This window comes from Barbatula barbatula (genome assembly GCF_947034865.1).
Source record: "Barbatula barbatula genome assembly, chromosome: 1".
Lineage (NCBI taxonomy): Eukaryota > Metazoa > Chordata > Actinopteri > Cypriniformes > Nemacheilidae > Barbatula > Barbatula barbatula.
Genome location: NC_136766.1, coordinates 17,749,180 through 17,771,411, shown reverse-complemented (window position 1 = coordinate 17,771,411; position 22,232 = coordinate 17,749,180). Strand labels below are relative to the sequence as shown.

Sequence of the window (22,232 nt, the reverse complement as noted above, 5' to 3'; positions counted from 1 at the left end):
CATTTGGGGAAGGTCGCTTGGCTGTTGCGGTGCCTTACACTTAAAAACAGATTATATCTATGACTAGAAATGTCACTTGTTCATTGGTTTTACGCGTTTTCGTGCTTGGAGAATATTGACAATTAGAAGATTTTGTAAAACAAATGTTGTCTGGAGCAATTTGTTCTAAAGGCTTTCATACAAGTAATATCAAAATGGTGACTTGCTCCCTATCTCAAAACAAATACACAACACATTCAATGCATTGTTGATGTATTGGGTATTTCTTTCTCATATCAGTGTTTCTGCTGGATGCAATCTTGTCAAGTGAGTGATGAAAGATTGATCATTTAACTAGATCACTGTTTGGAATGGCAACAAAACAAGCACAGCTGCTTTTGAGGGCTGTTTATCTCGAAAGCCCCATGGGTTAAATCCCCACAACACACAAAATATTTTGTTCCGTGCAACAAATTTGCTGTGTTCTAGAAACTTGACTAACAGGATATGGATAAATCAGTGCTGTGATGAAATATAAGACATAAAAGAGATAAATGCAAAGCATTGATGTGTTTAGAAATATAAATGTAAAACAAATCAAGAGGGAAACAATAAATCTGTCAGCATACTGTATAAATGAAAGTGTTCGTTGTATGTTTAAGTCTTTGTAAGTTAGCATTTGGCTAACAGCTTGTGCATTTTGAACAGTCTATTGCACCCTCATAGAATTGGCGAATAATGGCTGCATCACACACATTTTTATATAAGACTGCATTATTCAGCTTAATAAAACATCGTCATCCTGCATTCTGGTCTATGTTTTGCCATTGTTGCAGAAAAGTTGACATGACAATGTAATAGGACATGAAAGAAAAAAGAGCTTTACAAAACAGATATGAATAAAAAGAGATTTTTATCTCTATAAAATTATTTTAAATGTGTGTTTGTAAATGTATGTTTATTTAAAAAAGGGGTCAAATGGTTGAAAATGTCACGTGTGGTCCCTCCCGATCACATTTGGCTACAGATTCTAACTGATTTACTGATTCTGTCTTCATGCAGTTTGTCTTGTTCTTTGGACATAAAGAGGAAAAAGACATAGGGCAACCCTGGAAAATATGAACTAGAGAGAGAGCAATACATAAAGCTACAGAGCAACACTTGCTGTCTGGCCATCCACACCAGGACCCTGTCAGGTTCAGACTTAACCTGAAAGAAAGTGAATTACTGGAGTAAACCTCTAATATTCAGAGGCAAGCCAAAGGGAAGACACAAATGTTTTTAACACAACACATTCCTCATTTATTTAAAAATAACTGTTAGAGCAATGCAAACAAAATGGAAATTAATTGGCCTAGCCCATAAACTGTTTTTACACATTTAGTTACGGCAGCAAAATTCTTATATTGGATATAACTTAAGATACTATACATGTATGTGATCTTATTAAATTAGAATAATGTTAACGCTTTTAATATTTCCATTGTGTGGCTTCACCTTTAAATCTGTGTTTATCTATAGATGAATAGCTTGTCCCATTGATTTTTGCAGGTTCTTTCTAAAACACACACACACAGTACATGAATTGCGTTTTATACGAACACATGCAACAAAGGAAAACAGAATATAAACAGAAATGCCCCACCTTGCATAGTGTACAAACCCTTTCTCTGGCTTTGCTAGGTTGCTATGCTCAAGCCTTGAGTTCACCCTGAATGATCAATTGCCCTGGTCACTACAACTTGAGTAGGCTTTCTTTCTCTGTCTGTCTCTCTCTCACACACACACTCAAACGTATACTCCCTCTCTCCCTCTTTTATTGCCATCCCTTGATGTTAAACAGGACGTCTCCATAGATACAGGAATAAACAGATGATAACAAGACCTCAGCCCTTTAAAGCCCATTTCAGAAGGGAGTAACAGGAGAGTCAGACTTACTGAAAGAGAGAGAGAGCAGGAGGGGATAGAAGTCGTGCAGACAGGGTGTGTGTGGATTGGCAGCAGCACAGGTAAGAGCAATTTTACTGTTACTTTCACTTACACTCACTTAACAATCTTCAAGATTGTTCTTTATACAGTATGCAAATGCACTTAACACCAGTAAACAAAAATGCACACACATGTTAGTGCTGGCATGGAGTGCCACTGCTTTTAAAGAAACTCCTGGACAAACACATATTGTAGCAAGATAGACTCATTTAAATAATGCATCAGTATGCAGCAGCTGTGGTTACATGTTGATGCGATCATTGATGGTAAGCTGTATAGTACTCTCTAGGCTACTGTAAGTGTACTGTGTGTACAACCACAAATGCATGAACAAAGCAGTGTTATTTTAAAACAATCGATGTCTTCTGTGCTAATACGTTGCAAAGATCTTGCCCCTAAACATTACAGCAATCTGAAGACTGAAACAATAGTGGTACTAAATGGGTATTCTTCTTTAAACCGTCTTTATTATTGCCAGGAATTTCCTCTGTCTACGCGTCATAACCTTACTGTAATGCACTTGTAGGACTGACCAAACAGAATGCGTTCTTTGGTTTTAATTGACAGGTGTAATGCACAAAGAAGAAAGTATGCAAACATTTATCAACAAATATGTTTTAACCTTGAAATTAGTTGAAAAACTTGGCAAAACAGCATTATTTTTATATTTATATTATTTTTATACGTTTATATGAAATGGGTTGCAATCAAACACGTAAATGTGTTGTTTATCAGATGATGTCATTTTATGGTTTGTGAAGTCATCAACTGCATTACATCACATAGTTCCCTCCATTCCCAAATCTATTAACTTCGATGTGAAATATGCTTCATGTACTAAATTCTGGCGTCGGCGGTTAGCTGCAAACGCTTAAAGCTGGAGTGGTGGACAGTAAGGCCATCATGTTGTTATTTTGTTGACTAGGTTTGTGTGTGTTGTGTCTGAATGGGTGGGTAAGTCTCTGTGTTTCCCTCTTTTAAATAATGGTTTCCATGGACACTTCCACAGAGTGTAGCAAGTGAGGGAATCTCTACATAATTAGGGTGTGTGTTTCAGAGAGAGAGAGCAAACGTTTCTGCGAGTTGATGTATGTGTGTTAGATGGTTGAGGCTCATGCTCACAATGATGTCTTTATTCGGCTGTCTGTGTCAAGAGGCAGAGCTGCAGACTATGAGGATAACCCTAACAGGCAAGCACGTACAATCTCTCATACACACATGCACAAACAGAACTCACATGCAACGTTAAACACAACAACAAAAATAATATTAAAAGCATGATAACTACAAAATGATTGTTTAACAACCATGTTACAATGACAGCATACGAATTCCGGAATAATTAGGTAAACCTATAAAACATCTTGTCCTTTGGATAAAGAAAAGGACCCCAAGTATAGACCACACTTAGAAATGATATATACATTATAGGTTATACATACAGGATACTGTATACTTTTTTTGTCATAGCCTGTGTGCACTACAGTATGTGTGTGTTGAGGCTACAGACGGCTGAAAAGGTTGGAGCTGAACCCAGTGCAAGCCCACCCACTATTGCTGTGCTCATCACCTCTGTATGAAGCAGCTAGCTGCCAAACCTCTGACATTCATCTGAAACATTCCACAATAACTCCAAGATACATCAGACCATCTACACACCTCTGCCTTCTATCGACAATGGCTGGCCTGTGCAGAAAGTAAAGCACTGGCCTCATTGATCTATAAGGAAGAGACGGGCTATAGGCAAATAACAATCTGTTGTACGAAACTAGCTGTTTAGCCACCCAAACATAAACCATGGGCAAACCAGTCACGTGATTAAACACAACTGCCTGCCGCAATCTCAAATAAAGAAGTAACTGTCTTACATAATTTTTTTTTGCAAAACTCCAAAGTGGCCTTTCTTTTATGGGGCTGATGAAGTCCTGAATGAGGGCATTAATGTTCAGTAAAAAAGGTCTGAGATTCGTTGTGCACAATTTGGTCAAGACCGCTGGTGACACTTGACCTTCTCTAACGCCGTGACACACTATACATACTTTACACCTTACGCTTGTGGACTCACTGTTTAAAATGGCCTCATTCTTACATATTCTCTATTCCAATCACATATTGTCTCTGCCTTTATTTAATTATCTTTGACACTGTTTCAGTTTTTCTTTCGCTCGACCCCCACTTCCTGCGGCTATGATTGCTACATCAGTGCATGAGGTGCTTTTTCGTCTGGGCTAGATCTCTTCAGTACAGCCTGAGGCTTTGAAAGTTCTGTGTATAATAAACATTTGAGATTACTTTGAGATGATAATACCACAGTAGTCTGTGCTTTTATTCTTTTCACAATCAAGGCTTTAGTAATGCTTATTTATCATGCCACTCATGAAAGGTTAATATTATGTTGCTTTTATAGAAATCTTTCCATTAGATCATGGCCTTATACTATTTGTTTGGCAGAATACACAATATGGCAGAGAGCACAGACATGGACGAGCTCCTGCTGTCCTTTAAGAGGTTTGCCATCCATGGTGACACCAAAGCCACGGGGAAAGAGATGAACGGGAAAAACTGGGCTAAACTCTGCAAAGACAGCAAAGTTATTGATGGCAAGAACGTCACCGGCACCGATGTAGATATCGTCTTTACCAAAGTCAAGTGAGTTTGTCAATGTTTGTGTTTTTAGAAAAGCTTTGTACTGCACAGTGGTCAACTACAATTGTTTTTATTGTGCTTTATAAATACTTTTTGATTTGATTGTTGCACAAAAATGATAAAATTGCAGAAGATGGCATTATTTTATTTTGCCCGTACAAAGACTGTAATCTACAAAACATTATATGCTTTTTCTGAGACTTTTGAATTTTTTTTCAATAAATATGATAATCAATAAATTTAAAAATAAACAAAACTATATAAGAACAGGAGTGAAACTTATATTGGGATTTTGCTATAATACCATGACAAAAGTGTACCATGCATAGAAAATGTGCAGTAATATTTAAAACTGAAGTAGTAAAGAGTAATATTGTAGTTGGATCATTATAATTAAAGTTATATTTCCAGAATTAAAAAACCCTGAGTATAAGCTAATATCTCCAATCTCTCAGTAAGCAGGCCGAATATAAGTGTAATCATAAGTGTCGATGATAATTTTGGGAGGAATTTGTCTAATAGACAAGAACATTTTCGGACCATTAAAATGACTAATTGTGCCTTATGCTTTAGAGCGAAGACATCTCGAGTCATAACATACGAGGAGTTCCAGAAAGCTCTAGAAGAACTGGCTCCAAAGAGGTTCAAAGGTCAAAGCAAAGAAGAGGCACTACAGTCCATATATAAGTTGATAGAAGGCAAAGAACCCACCAATGTTGGTGTGACGGTAAGGCAACGGTTTAATTCATGTGAGAAATATCCTATAGCACTTAACATAATGTTTCTATGCATATGTGTTGATATACAGCTTGACAGCATCAATTCAAAATCAATTACTATTACATTGGAAAAGCAAAATTACAATTTACAAAGTAACTACTCAACTGCTTCAGATTACTACATTATAAGAAGGCACATATTAACTTTGTTGTAGCATGAGTATTTTGGTTATGAAATATGTAAATCCTAAATCTGTTCACAACACTAGGGGGCTGTAAACAAATCAGACCCAAAAAGTCAAAGTTAAGAACTGCTGATGTCATCATCCTTTATTTCATCTTGATGCTGTCAGTTAAGCTGATATCTGATCTTCTTGAGAGATAAAGTTACACTGAAGTTATGGGAATATGTCATATCCACCCAATAAAAACTTGCTTTACTAGGGCAAGTTGAAACATCCTTATAAAAGGTTGTGTCAACCTCTTCCTGATTATTAAAGAGGTTATGTACGGTTACATTTGTTGTTCAGTTTTTGTTCCGTTCATTATATAATCTTCAAAGCCTTGTTGTTGCTTTCAAATATATTCTGTCTCGTTCATCTTTCTTTCTATTCTTAAACCATTTTAGAAAGTGGCAAAAACCGCTGCTGTGGACAGATTAACCGACACATCTAAATATACCGGCTCTCATAAGGAGCGCTTCGATGAGAGCGGGAAAGGTAAAGGGAAAGGTGGTAGGGAGGAGCTTGTGGAGCACACGGGATACGTATCTAGCTATAAGAATGCTGGAACTTATGAGGAGAAGACGAAGGCCAAGTAAGGCCTCTTCTAACACTCTTCAAAGCTCTGAGCTCAGTCTTCATCAGCACTTATGTCTGGGCCAAACTTGAACTTTGACCTGTAAGGCCACCAAGAAGAGTGACACTTTGACACACAGGTATTGTTTGTCTTTAAAGAATATGGTCAGTTTTCTTGAGATGTTTTTCAGAAGGATTTTTCTCATAAAAATGTCAAAGTGCAGTTAAATCAGCTTCAGGAAATGTGCATCTTAACATCACACTGTTCCAGAAGGGAAGAAAAGATTTTCCTATAACATACATATGGAAGCTCTTCATTCATCGCTACACATCGCTTTTCACATGAATGGGCTATATGCGCACTCGTTACTTCCGCGTTTCACAGGAGGAGCCCGCAACAGTTTCCGGGTTGGGTTGACTTAAAGCAGAGAGAAATGGTAAATTAGAAAATAGTTAATAGTTAAATGAGAAAATAAATAAAATTATACTTTCATAAGTGTACATGTCGTTGTAAAATATCGTAGAACACCACTACCACAGCATACATATTAGGACGAAATCTACGGAACTCTTGACAGATTTGATTTGTAATTGAACACAAAAATGGTTTCTGACTCTTAAAAGGATATTTGTATGTATGTCAAGACATTCAAATAAAAAAGGCTGTCAGGATACGTGATTTTTTAAATGTATGTAAATGATTAGCCTAACCTCTGCTGTATGTAGACTACAAAGTACTTTTCATTACTTGTGTTTCATTACGTTTCATTTGAAACGTGGAAGTAACGCATGCATATAGCCGATTCAGCTAGAAGTTACATAAGAGCTAAATCATTCTAACAGGACGTAGATTTATGTTTATCTTCTATATGTCTGCTTGTTTAATGACTAAATTACTTTCAGGATTTCAGTGTCATTTATTTTTTTCTATTTTAGTTAGTCTACTGTGGTAAGAAACTGGAACTTACATGATGTTGCATAAACTGTTACTAAATATCATTTGGTGTATTTTTGTTTTGTGTTTTACTTATTTTAAATAACACATTAATATGCTACATATCTTTAGCAGCTGTGTCCCACATCGCACACTTATGCACTATTCTACGCCATTTTGTAGTATAGAGAGTTCACATTGAAACTTCCCAAAGAGGTGCACTTCAAGGGGTGCGTCCAAAAGCTCTAAAAAGCTAATTTCAAGGTAGGAAGGCATCAAGGCACGTCCGAATACAATGTTTGCTTTACTTCCTGTCTCCTGAGATACCTCCATCAGGTTAGATTTTGAAGGCAGATGTATCCTTTGCTGCCTTCATTGTCCCACAATTCTGTGTGTGTGTGCTCACACGGGGAATGTGATTGGTCGAGCAGGGTTGAGTTAAAAAATATTAAATGGTGGCGAAGAACGCTGCTATAGAACAGTTTTTGTGTAAATAAAGTTCTATTGTCTCTTTTTTAGAAATGTCATTGCCTTTATATAGAGAAATTACTATTGCAGTTTTAAAATATTCTGTTAGTTATCACAAAGGCACCTGTTTATATTTCAGACAGAATTTCGTTACGGTGCCTCTGAGGGCTGTCCAAATGTGTTTCTCTGAGCTGCGATCACACCAAAACGCTCCCTTCGAAGTCATTGCCTCATGAGACAGCGAGGCAACAAGTCAGCTGCCTAAGCTTTCGGACGCTGCCGGGATTGAGATACGTTTTCTCTTGTTTGGTGGGTGTGTCAAGAATGCCAGCCCAATCAGCAGGAACATGTATATAACTCACGCGGTATTAAAGAGACAGTCGCACAATGGGTCTAAGCAAAGTGGTTTGAATGTGTCGGCTGCAGCTCGGTATACCCAAACAATTGAATGTATTAGAATATATGTATTTTGCAGTATTCAACATGTATTTATACCGATTTCATCAGGCTCTGAGAATTCTTCCAAAAGAACACAAATAATGGCCTTCTCAGCTGCCATAGTTCAACTCTTGCGTCATCACAACATGGTGTCACCACCGGTTCCATTTAAAACCCGTTTAGCAACTTTTTGTCGGTGCTGAACGCAGCTCTGCCCAGAAGGGATATAGCTACCTCCACTGGGCAAGCGCATAGAAATACCGCATATTTTTTTGTCAAGCTGAAAATAGTTGATTACTATTTTTATTGTTATTTTAAGGTTATGTTTAGCGTTGGGGTAGGTGTAGGCGTTAAATTCATACACTACATGGTTTAGTGCATAGTTTAAGTGCACAATGAATAGTATGTCATTTGGGACACAGCTATAGTTCTGGTTCTGTAAAAACAGTGCTAAAGAAATTATTTTAGATCTCTTTGGTTCTACAGCATCTAGCTCTATGGTCTTTGTATTTAAATTCTCAGTACTGTACCTGACATCTTAAACTAAATTCAACAGGGTGACTATATTTTGTCCACGATACAAATGTTACTAAGCTCTTGTTACTTGTCACTGTCTTTGTTAAAAAATAAAGTACTTACTGTAACAGCATGTAAAACACGTTTTGCTTTCAATTAGGCCAAATGCTGTTTATCCAAGCTCACATTTATATCCACCATGACACATAAAATGCAAAAGATGTAAGGAATGCCGGTCCATTTGTCCAATGTTTCCCTGAGGGACAGGCAGACGCCGCCGCTGGTCCCTCTGTTGTCAAGGCAACCGCAGCGCACACACAATAACAGCCCGGCCCGGCACCTGGCTCCAGCAGCCTGCCTCTGCCCTCTGTGTGTTTGTAACCAAACACACTCGTTCATGGCAACGTTTGTTTGCTTCATCTCCTTGGAAGCCTTTAATCAAAAACATGTCGGTCCATTCCTGCTTAGGCTTTTGTTGCTGCTGTCACAGGCTGATGAATGGCATCACGCAGCCATCAGTCAGATGAATGATTGGTCTGTTGACTGTTGAGCCCGACAGGCTTGACTTGATGCTGTTGATGTCATCTGCCATACATGTAGTTCAAGTTGTCGGGCTGTATGTGGAGCGCATGAGGGATATATATATAAGTATTCTCAATTGTAACGACTCGATTGTGCCACCTATAGTGGCCTGAAAAAGCATTTGCAATAAATTACGAAATACTGGTTCACATGATTTGTGCAATATGTATTATACAAAAGAGCATGTAAAACAATTATCTGACAAGATGCATACATATTGAAAAGAGCAGAAAATGTTATAATGTACAATAATGGTAGGTCAAAATACTCCAAACTGAACAATAGATATACGCTTTATAATGTAAGAATAACGTTATAAAACATAGTTATTTCCTTATAACTGAGCTGTGATTTTACCCTAGATGCTAATCATTTTGCATTAAATAGTTTGCGCGATTGGTTGATTGTCTATGGGTGTGGTTTCTTAAGTAGAATAAACATAACAACACATTCAATAAACAACAAAGCCTGAATATTTATTTCAATGAATGAAAATAAAACAAAAGATTCAGAACTTTAGAACTGAATGAAATTTAGGCTACATAAATTGCCACCACTCTATAATAAAATAGAGACCGCGTTCCCCCATGTAGATGTCAGTATACCTTTCAGCACATTTCTACATCATAAACATATCACAATACCACACACAAACAAAATAATCCTGAATATGCATTATACAAAGTTTTCACTGTAAGTGTAGGCATGCATAGCATCATCTATTAATCAATTCGTTTTTGAGACGTTAGACTGGGTTTTCACAGGGTCACAAATGTTTACGTGCTGACCAATACTGATAATGCTAAATGTAGATAAAAACGTTATAATGTAATAAAATATCACAAATGTGGTTGAAAGGTTGGAGACATATAGCTAGCAGTCTGGCTTCAAAACCAACCACTCCACTGAGACTGCACTGTTATCGGTCACAGAAGCACTGCGGCTAGCCAAGGCGGAATCCAAATCCTCGGTCCTGATTCTGCTAGACCTATCTGCAGCATTTGACATGGTCAATCACCAGATACTGCTAGCAACCCTGTCATCTTTAGGCATCTTAGGCCCCCCTCTCCGCTGGTTCCAATCCTACCTCTCCAGCAGATCATTCACAGTGTCATGGAGGGGCTCACTATCCACTGCTCACCACATGATCACTGGGGTCCCTCAGGGATTGGGACTTGGACCGCTGCTTTTTTCCACTTACATGACATCCTTAGGACCCATCATACTGGCACACAGCTTCTCGTATCACTGTTATGCTGATGACACCCAGATCTACATCTCGTTTCACCCAGATGATACCACTGTAGCAGCTCGCATAAAAGCCTGACTATATGACATCTCAGCTTGGATGAAAGAGCATCACCTCCAGCTGAACCTGGCCAAGACAGAACTACTAGTGTTTCCGGCACACCCCACGGTGCAACACAATATCACCATCCAATTTAGAAATTTCACAGTCACTCCCTCCGAATCAGCCAGGAACCTCAGAGTCATATTTGATGAACAATTGTCCTTCAATGATCACATTGCAAAGACAACGCGATCCTGTAGGTATGCCTTATTCAACATTCGAAAGGTTAGACCCTACCTCACTGAGCATGCGGCACAAGTCCTTCTCCAGGCCCTGGTAATCCTCAAGGTAGAACTACTGCAATGCTTTCCTTGCTGTACCTTGCTGTAGTGGTTGCTATCAAACCACTTCAGCTGGTTCAAAACGCAGCAGCACGCCTCGTCTTCCAACAGCCCAAAAGGGCTCATGTGACACCCCTTTTCATCTCTCTCCACTTGCTACCGGTTGAAGCCTGTATCAGATTCAAGTCACTAATGTTTGCCTACAGGACTATTACTGGATCTGCACTGGCATACTTTCACACCCTCCTACACCCCATCAAGAACCCTGCATTCAGCAAACGAGCGGCACCTCGTACTATTGCTCTTTTATGACATATCGCTTATTTCTCCCTGAACTCTTTTTAAGTCGCTTTGGATAAAAGCGTCTGCTAAATGACTAAATGTAAATGTAGATCTATTCTAGCTACCACTATGACGTCATGGAATTTAGAATGTTTGGCGCATTACCTTCAGTCTATATAAAGTATAGATCCACAAACAAAAATATCACTCCATGTGTTAACATATGAGAAATGAGTGGCTCTTAATAACATCTGGAAAAACAGAGAGATTTTAACTTAACAATTTCAATAAGACATTATCTGAAAATGAAAAAATATGATTTCATTTAATATGCATATTACTATGCATTGAATGCACTACATAACAAATAAATACATATCTGTTTTTAATTAAATAAATGTTACTATAGGAAATAAGTTGTATTGTGGTGAACATACTTGTAGGCCTACATTTTCTGAAATGCATCATTATTATGTTTCGGCGGGTTTATGTAGGCCTATTCTACAATAGTAACAGATGTTATATGTTTGTTATTCGTTCTACAATGATAATTTGCACTATACTAAACTGAAAAACAAATCAAACGTCTTTGAAAACACAATGGGTCATGGCAGGTTTTCTGTGGAAGTTGGCCTCTTACAGCCTAATGATAAATGTGGTAGGCAAATGTACTGAGACAGCAGGGAAACTTACCTGTGAGTATATCTTCCACAAATATGGACTTTAACAGCTTGGGGGCAATGAATTGAAAGTTTATGAACAATAGATTAAATAATTAGTCTGAAATTAATCTCTAAAGCAGCATTGAATGAATGTACAATAAGAGACACTGCAGTAAACCTCCCAAGTTTACCTACGTTTAATCATTTTCACTTCTTCTGGCACAGCCAATACTACACTGTAAAGCTTTCACTTTCTGAATATCATATTATTGAATTACTTAATAAGACTTTGGTCACACCAGAAGACTTTGATGTTGTCAGCTTTTCACTTTTCTGTGCAGAGATTAATCAAATTTAAAGCATTCAAGACACTTGAAGTGATTCTTCTTAAAACATATTTTTTGGGTGTCTATAGTAATTTCCCTTGTCTTATAAAAGTTTTTTTTTCTGTTACAAACTGCCACTGGGTGTTTGGTTTTGAATTGAATGAACTCTCCTAAATGTTTTGTGCTACGGGAAATTAGGAAGTAAAAGTCATCACAAAAGGGTCAGAAATTGTGGTTCTTTATATAAGCAAAGCATTGCCTCTATACAAAGCATCCGATAAAGTCAGTTGTGCAAACTAATGGCACATGTGCCTCCGAGCTACAGTCCACATCTGGCAGTATGTGCCCACATGAAGCACTCAGCAGAGGGCGATGCTTGTCTGAAAGGCAAGGATTCATGTGCTTGAAAACTGATAAATAACAGATCTGTAAAAATCTGCCTGTGGGCAAGTCCTTATCTTCGTAAGTTCCTGATCAATATAAAGACTACTCTGATCACACGCTGTTTTCTCTTCTCGTCGATGAGTGGTTTAAATCAAGCTTGCTAACACGGTGAGTGATGTTGTTATTATATGTACACTCTGTCCATTTTATATTCACAACTGGGGTTATAGCCACCACAGGTCGTGTTATAATTAAGTTCGTGTTTGACATAACGGAGTGTAGAATTCTGGAACTAGTTGTCACGCTCCAGTGAAATATACCTCAAGATGATGTTTTCCTAAAACATCCATTGCATGTTAACATACACCGATATGTCTTGATTCAGGAATGCAATACTTTCCTTTCGAGTTATTGTCACAAATGGCTCAAGACGTTACAACTTTTTCTGTTATGGTCACGATGGTGTTTATTGGAGTTATTTATAGAACTGACACATTTCTTGTGTATTAATACAATACAAGTTTTATACTGCGATTACTCACATCGCGCATGTGACACAATTTGTGACACTTGTTTATTTAATGAAGCACAGTAAATCATCATCCAGTTATTGTCTGAGCTTTACAGACAATTAATCGCCATATGCGATAGGCTACTTTAATTATTTAAAAGTGAAACATTGAAATGTGTAAACAGTGTGAAAACCTGTTGTTAAATGAGTGTTGCTCGTTGATTGCTAATTCATTGACTAATGTTAACTGAACCATAAAGTGTTGTTATTTAAACCATAATTGATTGATGTTAAAATCATTTCACTAAGCTATAAACCTAATACAAACGAAAATCCGGTTCTATTAAATAAATACGCTAGTAGATGTTTTTTGTCACATGTTTCTGTATCAACTCTCATTGAAACAAATCTTGAATAACTTTTTTTATTATCAGCGTCATAGGATGGTAATATATAAAGAAGCAGGTATCAGTGGCCAATGGATACAGCTGTTCATATTCATCATTCTCTCACTTCTTCACGGGATAATATCTGAAACTAGCAGAGCACTGGATATAATGACCAAATATCCACTAATTGATGGGTAGGACTCTTTCTCACTGTTTTTAGTCTGCACACAGTAAATATACCTGGGAAATATTCATAGCTGGAAATACCAGTAGAGGATATTATGCCAGACAGAGAAAGATGGAGTTATTAAACAATAAGTCTTTTTTATATTTCACTTATTATACATTTTGCTTTTGCTTAGACACAATGACTTGGCACTGCAGCTGAGAATACATCATCACAACAAACTAAGCCAGCTCGATTCACACAACATTCCTTTGGTGGCTACAGATATCAGTCGCCTAAAAGCTGGTCGTGTTGGAGGACAGGTCATTTTTCCTAGTTGATCGTAATAGAACTCTGGACCTTCAAATAGTTCTGCAATGTCATCTGCTATTTATCTTCACTCTCTTTGTATACAATTTAGTATTATGTACTAACTTATTTAAAGGGATAGTTCACCCAAAAATTTTAATACTGTCATCATTTACTCACCTTGGAGTTGTTTCAATTCTGTATACATTTATTTGTTCTGATGAACACATAGAAAGATATTTTGAAGAATGTAGGACAGCAAACAGTTCTGGGGCACTTTTATCTACCACTGTCATTTTTCCTACTATGGTAGTCAATGAGGTCGAAGAACTGTTTGGTTAAAAGCATTCGTCCAAATATCTTTTTCTGTGTGAATCTAAATAAATAAATGTATAAAGACTAGAGAGTGAGTAATGGGCTCTATGCATGCGTGACTTCTGCGTTTCACAGAAAGAACCCTTGGCAGTTAAGGGTTGGGGAGACAAAGCAGAGAGAAATGGAACATATTTGAAAAAAAGTTACATTTAGCAGATGCTGTATATAGAAGTGGGATTCTACCGTATTGTACTGTTATAACGAAATGTTGTGAAACTTATGAAAGTATCATTTCAAATATGGTATAAGGCCTTCAATACATCACTATCCCTTTAATGCACCTAGCCACCAAACAGCTCTGCCCTTGACTCCACAACGTTTGCACAAGCAATTTCTTTAACTTTCTCTGCAAAACTGTTTATCACACTTAAATTTTTTATTCTGTGGTTTATCGTATAAATAAATCTGTGTTTTTTATTTTTCATTATTATTATTTGTATTATTAAACCCATAAGAGAGAAGGTTTATTAGTTAGTCCATGTCTGAAATCTACAAAATATATGTCTGCTAGGTGTTTGCAGCATACGTGTTGTGTACAGCTCAAGACAAGGATGCTGTTAGGCTGGCCTTGGAACAGATTGATGTTATCCGTCGTCTTTGTACTGAAAACACAGAGCTTGAACTGGTGACTACAGCTGAAGGTACTTTGACCTATACTGTAAAACTGCCAATATAGCTGATAAGGCTCAGATGAAGGGCTTCTGGTCGAGTCTTGTCTTAGACCTGTTGTATTATTTTTATTTTCACCCTCGCTATGTGAGTTAAAGATAAAAAGTCTCAGTACTTCCATCGTTGTAAATTACTCTCTGCAAAGAGTTTCAGTTAACAAATCTGTAGTCGACACTTATTCTTAACAGTATGTTAGATGAGATTAGTATTTTAGTTGATTTCACAAATGTTTCTCTTCTTCACAAATGTTTCTAAGCTCTTTTCTTATGGGATTACTGTTTTGGAGCGATGAGTGGAAAAGGATTACACAGCGTAAAATTTGTGTTTCTCAGGTTTTAATAACTCTATAAACAGTAGAAAAATCGCATGTCTAATCAGTGTGGAGGGAGGTCACACCATCGACAGCAGTTTACCAGCATTGCGCATGTTCTACCAGCTGGGAGTAAGATCCATGGCCCTTACACACTCCTGCAACACACCATGGTAAATACTCATCTAAACGTACAAAACCTTCATGAATCACTGATAAACATTGGTTAGGAGAAACACACATGTTACTGTCTTATGTCTTATTCATATTTCATACGTTTAAAGCAACACTGTGGAACATTTGCTCACAGGTTTCCCCATGTGGTTGATAAGCACAATTGTCTGTTACTAGTGTCGTAAATACAGTTGCTGTATAAGCTTCCCAGAGGGAAGCACGATACACGTTAATTTGTTGAATAAGCTGATGGAACAAAAACGATTAAACAAATGCAAAAACGTCATTTGGAAACTCTGCCACAGGCAGGGGATGGGCAGGGCTGTACCGACTCGCACACAGAATTTACAGAGTGTGGTTGTAATGAGATCCATAGAAGGGAAGGAAGGAGGCAGGAACCGGCAAACGTTTAACGAAACTTTAATAAAAAAAAAACAATAAACAGAGAAGTAAAAGACTGGCTCACGGTAGACTGCCAGCCATAAAACATAGTCAACAGTCCTACCGCTTGTCCTCTTAAGCTCCCGATCTCCTCCATGAGATATGTGGGACCGGTGCGCGCACAGCTGATTCCAACTATCACTCACTCCAACGGCCCCGCCTCAAGGCTCTCGTCTCGCCTTCCTCACCACAGTGGTTTTAGGTAGGAGTGGTAGTAGAATTGGTCCGGTTTAAAGTTGTTCTACCACTAAAATAATTGTTGAGACAAAGTTTTAAGGTCGAAAAACTACAAAGTGTTGCATTAACTGTGCATTCTCCTGTAATGTCCCATTCATAGGGCTGAGAGCTCAGCAAAAATATACCAGCATTACCAACGGAAGAACAATAGCCTGACAAAATTTGGTAAGGTAAGGTTTTTCTCCCCATTCTAAGAACATTCGTTGCAAAATGTCAGCAATGATAAAATTAGAAGAATATGCAATAATCAATAGTTTAGATCTGTATTAGAGGCCTCATTGTTTCTTTTTCTATATCTGGAGATGCTTATTTGTGCATTGTCTTTGAACCGAAAGATCCACCTGTTTTTACAAAGCATATTTGGCTTTTGTCTTGGAGCTACTCAAATATTTGAGACAATGAGTTTTATATTCCGTTCACACAGTATACAGCTGATTTGCTTTCATTATTACAATCAAAAGATATCACTTATTTAAACCGCTTTATAGTATCGTTGACCATTGACTCAATTATGTTGACTATGTACGTTTTGTTGTTTGACTACACAATGTATCCATTGTAATACTTGTTTTATAATTATGCTTTTAGTCGATTTTGAAGTTTAACATACTTAGTATACTTAGTTTAACATACTCAGTTTGTGGTATGATTCGACCCATGTCTGTTCCCTTCCCGTCATCGGGCAGTGGTTTCTGAAATGAACAGGTTAGGAATGCTGGTTGATCTGTGGTTTGTGGTATGATTCGACCCATGTCTGTTCCCTTCTTGTCCTCAGGCAGTGGTTTCTGAAATGAACAGGTTAGGAATGCTGGTTGATCTGTCTCATAGCTCATGGGAAACAGCCAAAGCAGTGCTGAAACATTCTGCAGCTCCTGTTATTTTCAGCCACTCCTCAGCATACGCTATTTGTAACAGCACACGTAATGTACCCGACAGCCTGCTACTCCTGCTGGTGAGATCACCTGTGTTCACAAAACGTACAATAGTATTGGTTTTATTCTCTGAAATACAATAAAGAGATAAGTGTCTTTTTATCTTTCTTTTTCAGTCCTTACTTCTACTCTTTAACTTTTGGTATCTGTATTTGAAAGATGCAAAATGAGTTGTGTAATGTATGAGGTTTTCTTTAAAATACTCAATTGTTACAGTAAAAGCTATTATACATTTCAGATGTTTAAATACAAATTTGAGTTGCTCTAGAGCAATAGGGAGGCTCAGAGTTTTTGTTAAATTGCCCGAATGTCTGTGGTAAACAAAACCTCTAAATATTTTCAGTTTTTTTTCTATGACATAAAACACACCAATTATAACCCGCTTGTAACCCGTAAAACATTTGTTGCTTTTGAAGCCGAAATACAATCAGCAGAAGTAAAAAGCTGTAAACAGACTACACTTCAGGTCGCTCGATATCAACTTTACCACCACCAAGCCTCTGACTCTTACAGACTTTATTAAAAATGTGTTCCCTGGTAAAAAATGACTCCGCGAATGAATCCACATCTACGTTTTAAGAGATTTGTGCCCCTGTTACATTAATTGTGAGCTTTATATGCGCGACCCCCTGAAGGAAGTAGTCGCTTTTAGCAACTTGACAGCAACCGCCGTTTTTAAGACACAACTGTGGTTTTGTTACCACAGACCTTATTTAGGGCGATTTACTAAAAACCCATTCAGAAAACGCATAGACTTTGAAGCGATGATACTGGAAGTCCTAAAATGCGAACTCTCTTCCAGGTTTTGCTTACAAAAATATGTCATCTCTGAACCTCACTATTATGATTTTTTTTCTAAACGAACAGAAGGGTTTACTTTGTTTCCTTTCTAGAAAACAAATGGCGGACTTATCATGGTGAACTTCTACAGCAATTTTGTGGCATGTTCAAATAAAGCAAATGTCTCCATGGTGGCTGGTGAGAAAAAAAACACACTGTACATAATATAAAAATTGAATGTTATCTTATTAATCTTATTCTTTAGATCATTTAGATCACATAAAGCGGGTAATAGGAGCAGAAAGTATTGGGATCGGTGCAGATTTTGATGGCGCACATGGGTAAGTCATTGCAAGTCAGTTTACAGTTCAGAGCTATCATGTGTTTGTTTACTCTGCTTATCTGCTTATTGTGAATTTCCTCAAAATTCTTGAATTGTTCTTATGCCGCATTCTGGATAATTTGAGCTTTCAGCTGTTAGCAGAAACTTAATGTCAACACCAGTTAACACTTTTGACAAAATTTAGAATTAGAAAGTAATGTGCGCAGATTCCACAGAGACCCGTGACCCTAATCTTATATGTATGTGTTTATGCATGCCCATATTATGTGTGCCTGTATATTACAGATTTCCTCAAGGCCTGGATGATGTCTCCAAATACCCAGCTTTGATAAGTGAGCTGATATCAAGGGGCTGGATTGAGAAAGAGCTGGCCGGAGTGTTAAGACTGAACTTCATCAGGGTGTTCAGAAAGGTTGAGGAGGTCAGCAAAAGTTTTTTTTTTAATTCAGACATGCCCAGTTAAAGTCAACATAAGTTGGAATCAACATTATACAATATATCCAGCCTTTCCTCTTCCAAAAAATGTCCCCATAGGTTGTTTATCTAAACAGTTTCCTACGACAAACATTGATATCAATCAGGATGCAGGTTAATATTTCTATGTTTTGTTTTACTTTTTCAAGTATAACATTTACAAATGTTGCTTTTAAATGTGTTTATGTCAGGAATGTGGTGGGGAAGAACCCATGTGCAGGCAGCAGTTAAAGGGTTAACAAAAAGCATTTAACTATACACAAAACAAAGACCCACGATGGGGAGACAAAGAAACCAAACAAGAATACAAAACACTTCCCACGAGGGGGACAACATAAGAAAACTAGACTTACACTAAAATGACCGGAACAAGACTAACTAATGACACGGGACGATACGATGCGATGCGAAGCGACGCGATGCGATAACACAGGCATCACAACTAGGCTAACAAGTAAAAACGAACGAGCACAGGACAATAGACAATAAAGGCATTATATGGGGAACTAACATGGAAAGATAATAAGTGGCAGGTGTGGGTAATGAGACACAGATGGAAAGCTAGACTAGGAACAAGAGGGGCTGGGAAACTAGGAATTCAAGACATAAGGAGGCAGAACCATGACAGATTATTTTGCAGATGCTTTAGTGCATTCAAGTTATACATTTATTGCACTATGCATTTTACCGAGGATCGAACCTATAATCCTTCTGCTGTTTTCTGTAAACTTTACTATTAGGTTACTATTATTGCATATAACAATGCAACATAATGTCATCTGGTCTATTTAACTGTTCTTTCTTAGCACTGGATAACTTTGTGAGAAGTAGTCAACACTATCTAAACATTCCGACACAACCCCTAGGTTATAAGAGTCATGTAAATCATGTTGAGGTTTTCGATCACGGTCTTTGTACATTCCCATGTAAAGAGTTCTAATGGCATGCATAAGTTGGTTGTTGATGACAATTGGTTACTAGTCACAGACCGACCAGTACAAAATGAACATGATGGCGAGGAATAGCAAGAACGTCTTCGTGTGGAAAACGTTAGATTAGGTAATCCATGTTATTAGGCTTGTTTTATTTCATTTGGAGCCACGCAGATCGATCGACGGATGACATTGCAGTACTGAGTGAGCAGTACTTTTTTCCACCATATTTGGATCTTTTGAAATCTTTTCTAAGTAGTTTTTCTTATTTTTCCTAGTCAAGTATTAGATGTTTTTTTATCAAATCTATATTTCTAGGTATTAAGTATTCTAAAAGTATTTCCGTAAATGTGGTCAGAGCTTATTTGAATACCTTTGGAAAACTTTTCACTTTCTCTGCTCTCTCTCTCTCCATATGTTTAGGTACGTGATGATATGCTTAACACCTCACCAAGTGAAGTAGAAATCCCAATTCTGGAGGCAAACAACAGCTGTCGTGTGATCTTGACCCGCCCAGTTAGGACAGAGAGTAGCTATCGAAATCAGAAATCTCCTTTGTTGCCTATAAGAGCTTTAGCTTGGTTTATCCCATTTTTTGTTCAATTAATTTATTATTAAAGCATCTTCCAGGGGTTGTTTTTTATTGCCTTGTATTCTATTATATCCTAAATAAAACATTGGTTGAGTAACAAAGTAAAACATCAAACTAACAGTGTGATTACTGGTTTTAATGTACTTTGGCTTTAAAATAGACATTCTTTGCTACTCAAAAAAATATTAGGTGATATAACATAATAAAACACATGTTTGTAAATGAATCTATTTAATCTGTAGTGCTTTAATTGTTAGGGCACTTTGTTCATTGTTTTCATAGATATAGAGTTTAAAAGTGTATTTCTCAAAATACACTACATAAAGCCAGCTATTGTTTCATTGATTAAATGTTTATTCGTTCTCTTTGACATGGAACACTATACAGATTCTTTATAGAACATGAACATTATGTTCCAAATGGAACATTGACGTTATATTCCAAATACAATGTTATTTGTCAATACAGTCTTCAACATTTCTTCTATTTGTATAACAAATGTATTTTGTCTGTACAATAATCATGCTATACTAAAAATAAAGACTTGTATGTATCAATATCCAAAATGTATCCTTATTGTGAGTTGTATACTAAAATGCATCTTCAGTATTTTTCTTACAAAACAGTTCACTTACAAAACAGTAATTTTGTTGTTTAAAATAGTTAAAAGTCTAGTTGTTGTATATATTACAAAATCTACAAAGCTATTATATCCAAGATCTATCCTGCCCCAATTTTTTAGGTTTTTACCTAAAGCTAATACTTTCAATAAAATGTAGGGGGGGGTTCTATAAATAAACAAAGGAACAATAAATAAAATATGAGCACTCATTAGTAAATTTAAGTTCAGTACTTAATATTCTGAGTGGCAGTCTTGGAGGATTTTAGAAGCATTTCAGAACTTGATCAGATCAGACCTTTTTGTGGTTGACAAATTTTCACACTCAGTACAAGCTTGTCGTTTCATTTAATTAGGTTACCCTTTGCACTGTTGCATGGAGTGTTACAACTCCATCAACAGAGACGTGTTCATACTTGACATAAGGGAGACGCATTCATGTTTTTTCTACTGTACACTTCTCAACGGCACAGAAAGCACATTAGAATGTAGTTTGTAGACACACGGAATGAAGTTTCCACCTAATGTCATATTTCTGGGATGGTGTCATGTAGAAAACACAACTTCCCTTGCCAAACTAATTTTCCCTCAAATTCTCTCACTAGTTTTGTGTTTTTCACATTTAAAACTTGCCAAAAAGGCATTTGAAATAAAATGAATTAGTGCACTTTAATTTAAAATCTAGTCTGGCAAAAGATTGTCTGTAGTTCAGTATGCAAATTCTGTAAATAAGACTTAATATGACTTGTAGCAGGCATAGTTTAACACAAGTGGTTTGTGTATTGATCTTTGGCCTTTCATAATAGGCCACAATTTTCAGGAATAGATGGTGATGACCTCACGACCTCCACCTCTTACAAGCAGCACTCTTTCGAGACCCTCTGTCAACACCTCAAGAAATTCCATATCTGAGACCTCTGAGTCAAAGAAATTGCTTGAGATATAAACAGTATCTCATTTAATTGTTAATATCTGCTAATCACCTCACATGCATTCCATTTTACAAATCTAAGATTACACAATATGATATACAGTTCAATATGAGATACTATTAAGTTTGGGTTCACATAAGTGAAATTTAATTGTGACAAGATATTAATTTATGGATAAAAGCAACCAATAAGAATATGGAATTAATGAGAACTTCAATACTGTTTACTGATTTTACAAATTCCAGACAAATGATTGGCTACTTTGAGGATGGTCAAATATAGCTTTGATTTATTTTGGATGTGAAAAAAAATATATTAGTAAAAAATTTGTAAATACACGTAAATTATTAATAGGAGTACTATCAGACAATTTTGCCCAAATCAATCATCCAGATCATACCACTAATTGCATTATAAAGACACAAACAGAAGCTTAGATAATATAATACTAAACTCTCCTTCTGTATGAAGACTGGTAGCACTGTTTAAGGATACAGTTTTCATCTCCCTCTTGATTGCGTGGAGGACCTGGCATGTTTAGCAGCACCAGTCTGGCATCATGGGATCTATTAACAATGACCTCATTGAGCTTGACAGCTGTGTGCATCCGCCGAACATTAGACTGATCACTGTCAAAAACACACAGATAAAGAAAAACGTTTGTATGGTTTCCAGTGCAGTAATAGTGCAATC

At 37.0% G+C, this 22,232-nt stretch overlaps 3 protein-coding genes across 5 annotated transcripts in view; 2 read left to right on the top strand and 1 right to left on the bottom strand.

Moving 5' to 3' along the window:
- The first annotated feature begins 1,763 nt into the window (after positions 1-1,763).
- tppp3 (tubulin polymerization-promoting protein family member 3) lies at positions 1,764-7,138 on the top strand. 2 transcript variants are annotated; one of them, XM_079470038.1, is made up of 4 exons: positions 1,764-1,988; positions 4,420-4,617; positions 5,188-5,341; positions 5,962-7,138. In XM_079470038.1, exons 2-4 carry the CDS (start codon positions 4,430-4,432, stop codon positions 6,151-6,153), a joined length of 534 nt encoding a protein of 177 aa, XP_079326164.1. In that variant the 5' UTR covers positions 1,764-1,988; positions 4,420-4,429; the 3' UTR covers positions 6,154-7,138. The 2 variants fall into 2 exon arrangements, with proteins under 2 accessions (XP_079326164.1, XP_079326163.1); XM_079470037.1 differs by lacking the exon at positions 1,764-1,988 and having other exon boundaries at positions 4,251-4,617.
- A 5,155-nt stretch (positions 7,139-12,293) lies between these two features.
- Positions 12,294-20,549, top strand: dpep2 (dipeptidase 2). The gene is made up of 11 exons (XM_079454282.1): positions 12,294-12,522; positions 13,300-13,448; positions 13,617-13,743; positions 14,616-14,745; positions 15,106-15,256; positions 16,036-16,105; positions 16,711-16,887; positions 17,761-17,845; positions 17,913-17,988; positions 18,276-18,411; positions 19,820-20,549. The coding sequence occupies exons 2-11, from the start codon at positions 13,309-13,311 to the stop codon at positions 20,012-20,014; spliced, it is 1,287 nt and encodes a 428-aa protein (XP_079310408.1). The 5' UTR covers positions 12,294-12,522; positions 13,300-13,308; the 3' UTR covers positions 20,015-20,549.
- The window catches only part of slc12a4 (solute carrier family 12 member 4), a 25,493-nt gene continuing 23,588 nt past the window's right edge, over positions 20,328-22,232 (bottom strand). For both annotated transcript variants that reach the window (XM_079454261.1, XM_079454262.1), the window contains exons 23-24: positions 22,035-22,168; positions 20,328-21,515 (exon numbers count right to left, since the gene is read on the bottom strand). In XM_079454261.1, coding sequence (XP_079310387.1) covers positions 21,424-21,515; positions 22,035-22,168 — 226 coding nt within the window. In that variant the 3' untranslated portion in view covers positions 20,328-21,423. The remainder of the gene's footprint in view (positions 21,516-22,034; positions 22,169-22,232) is intronic.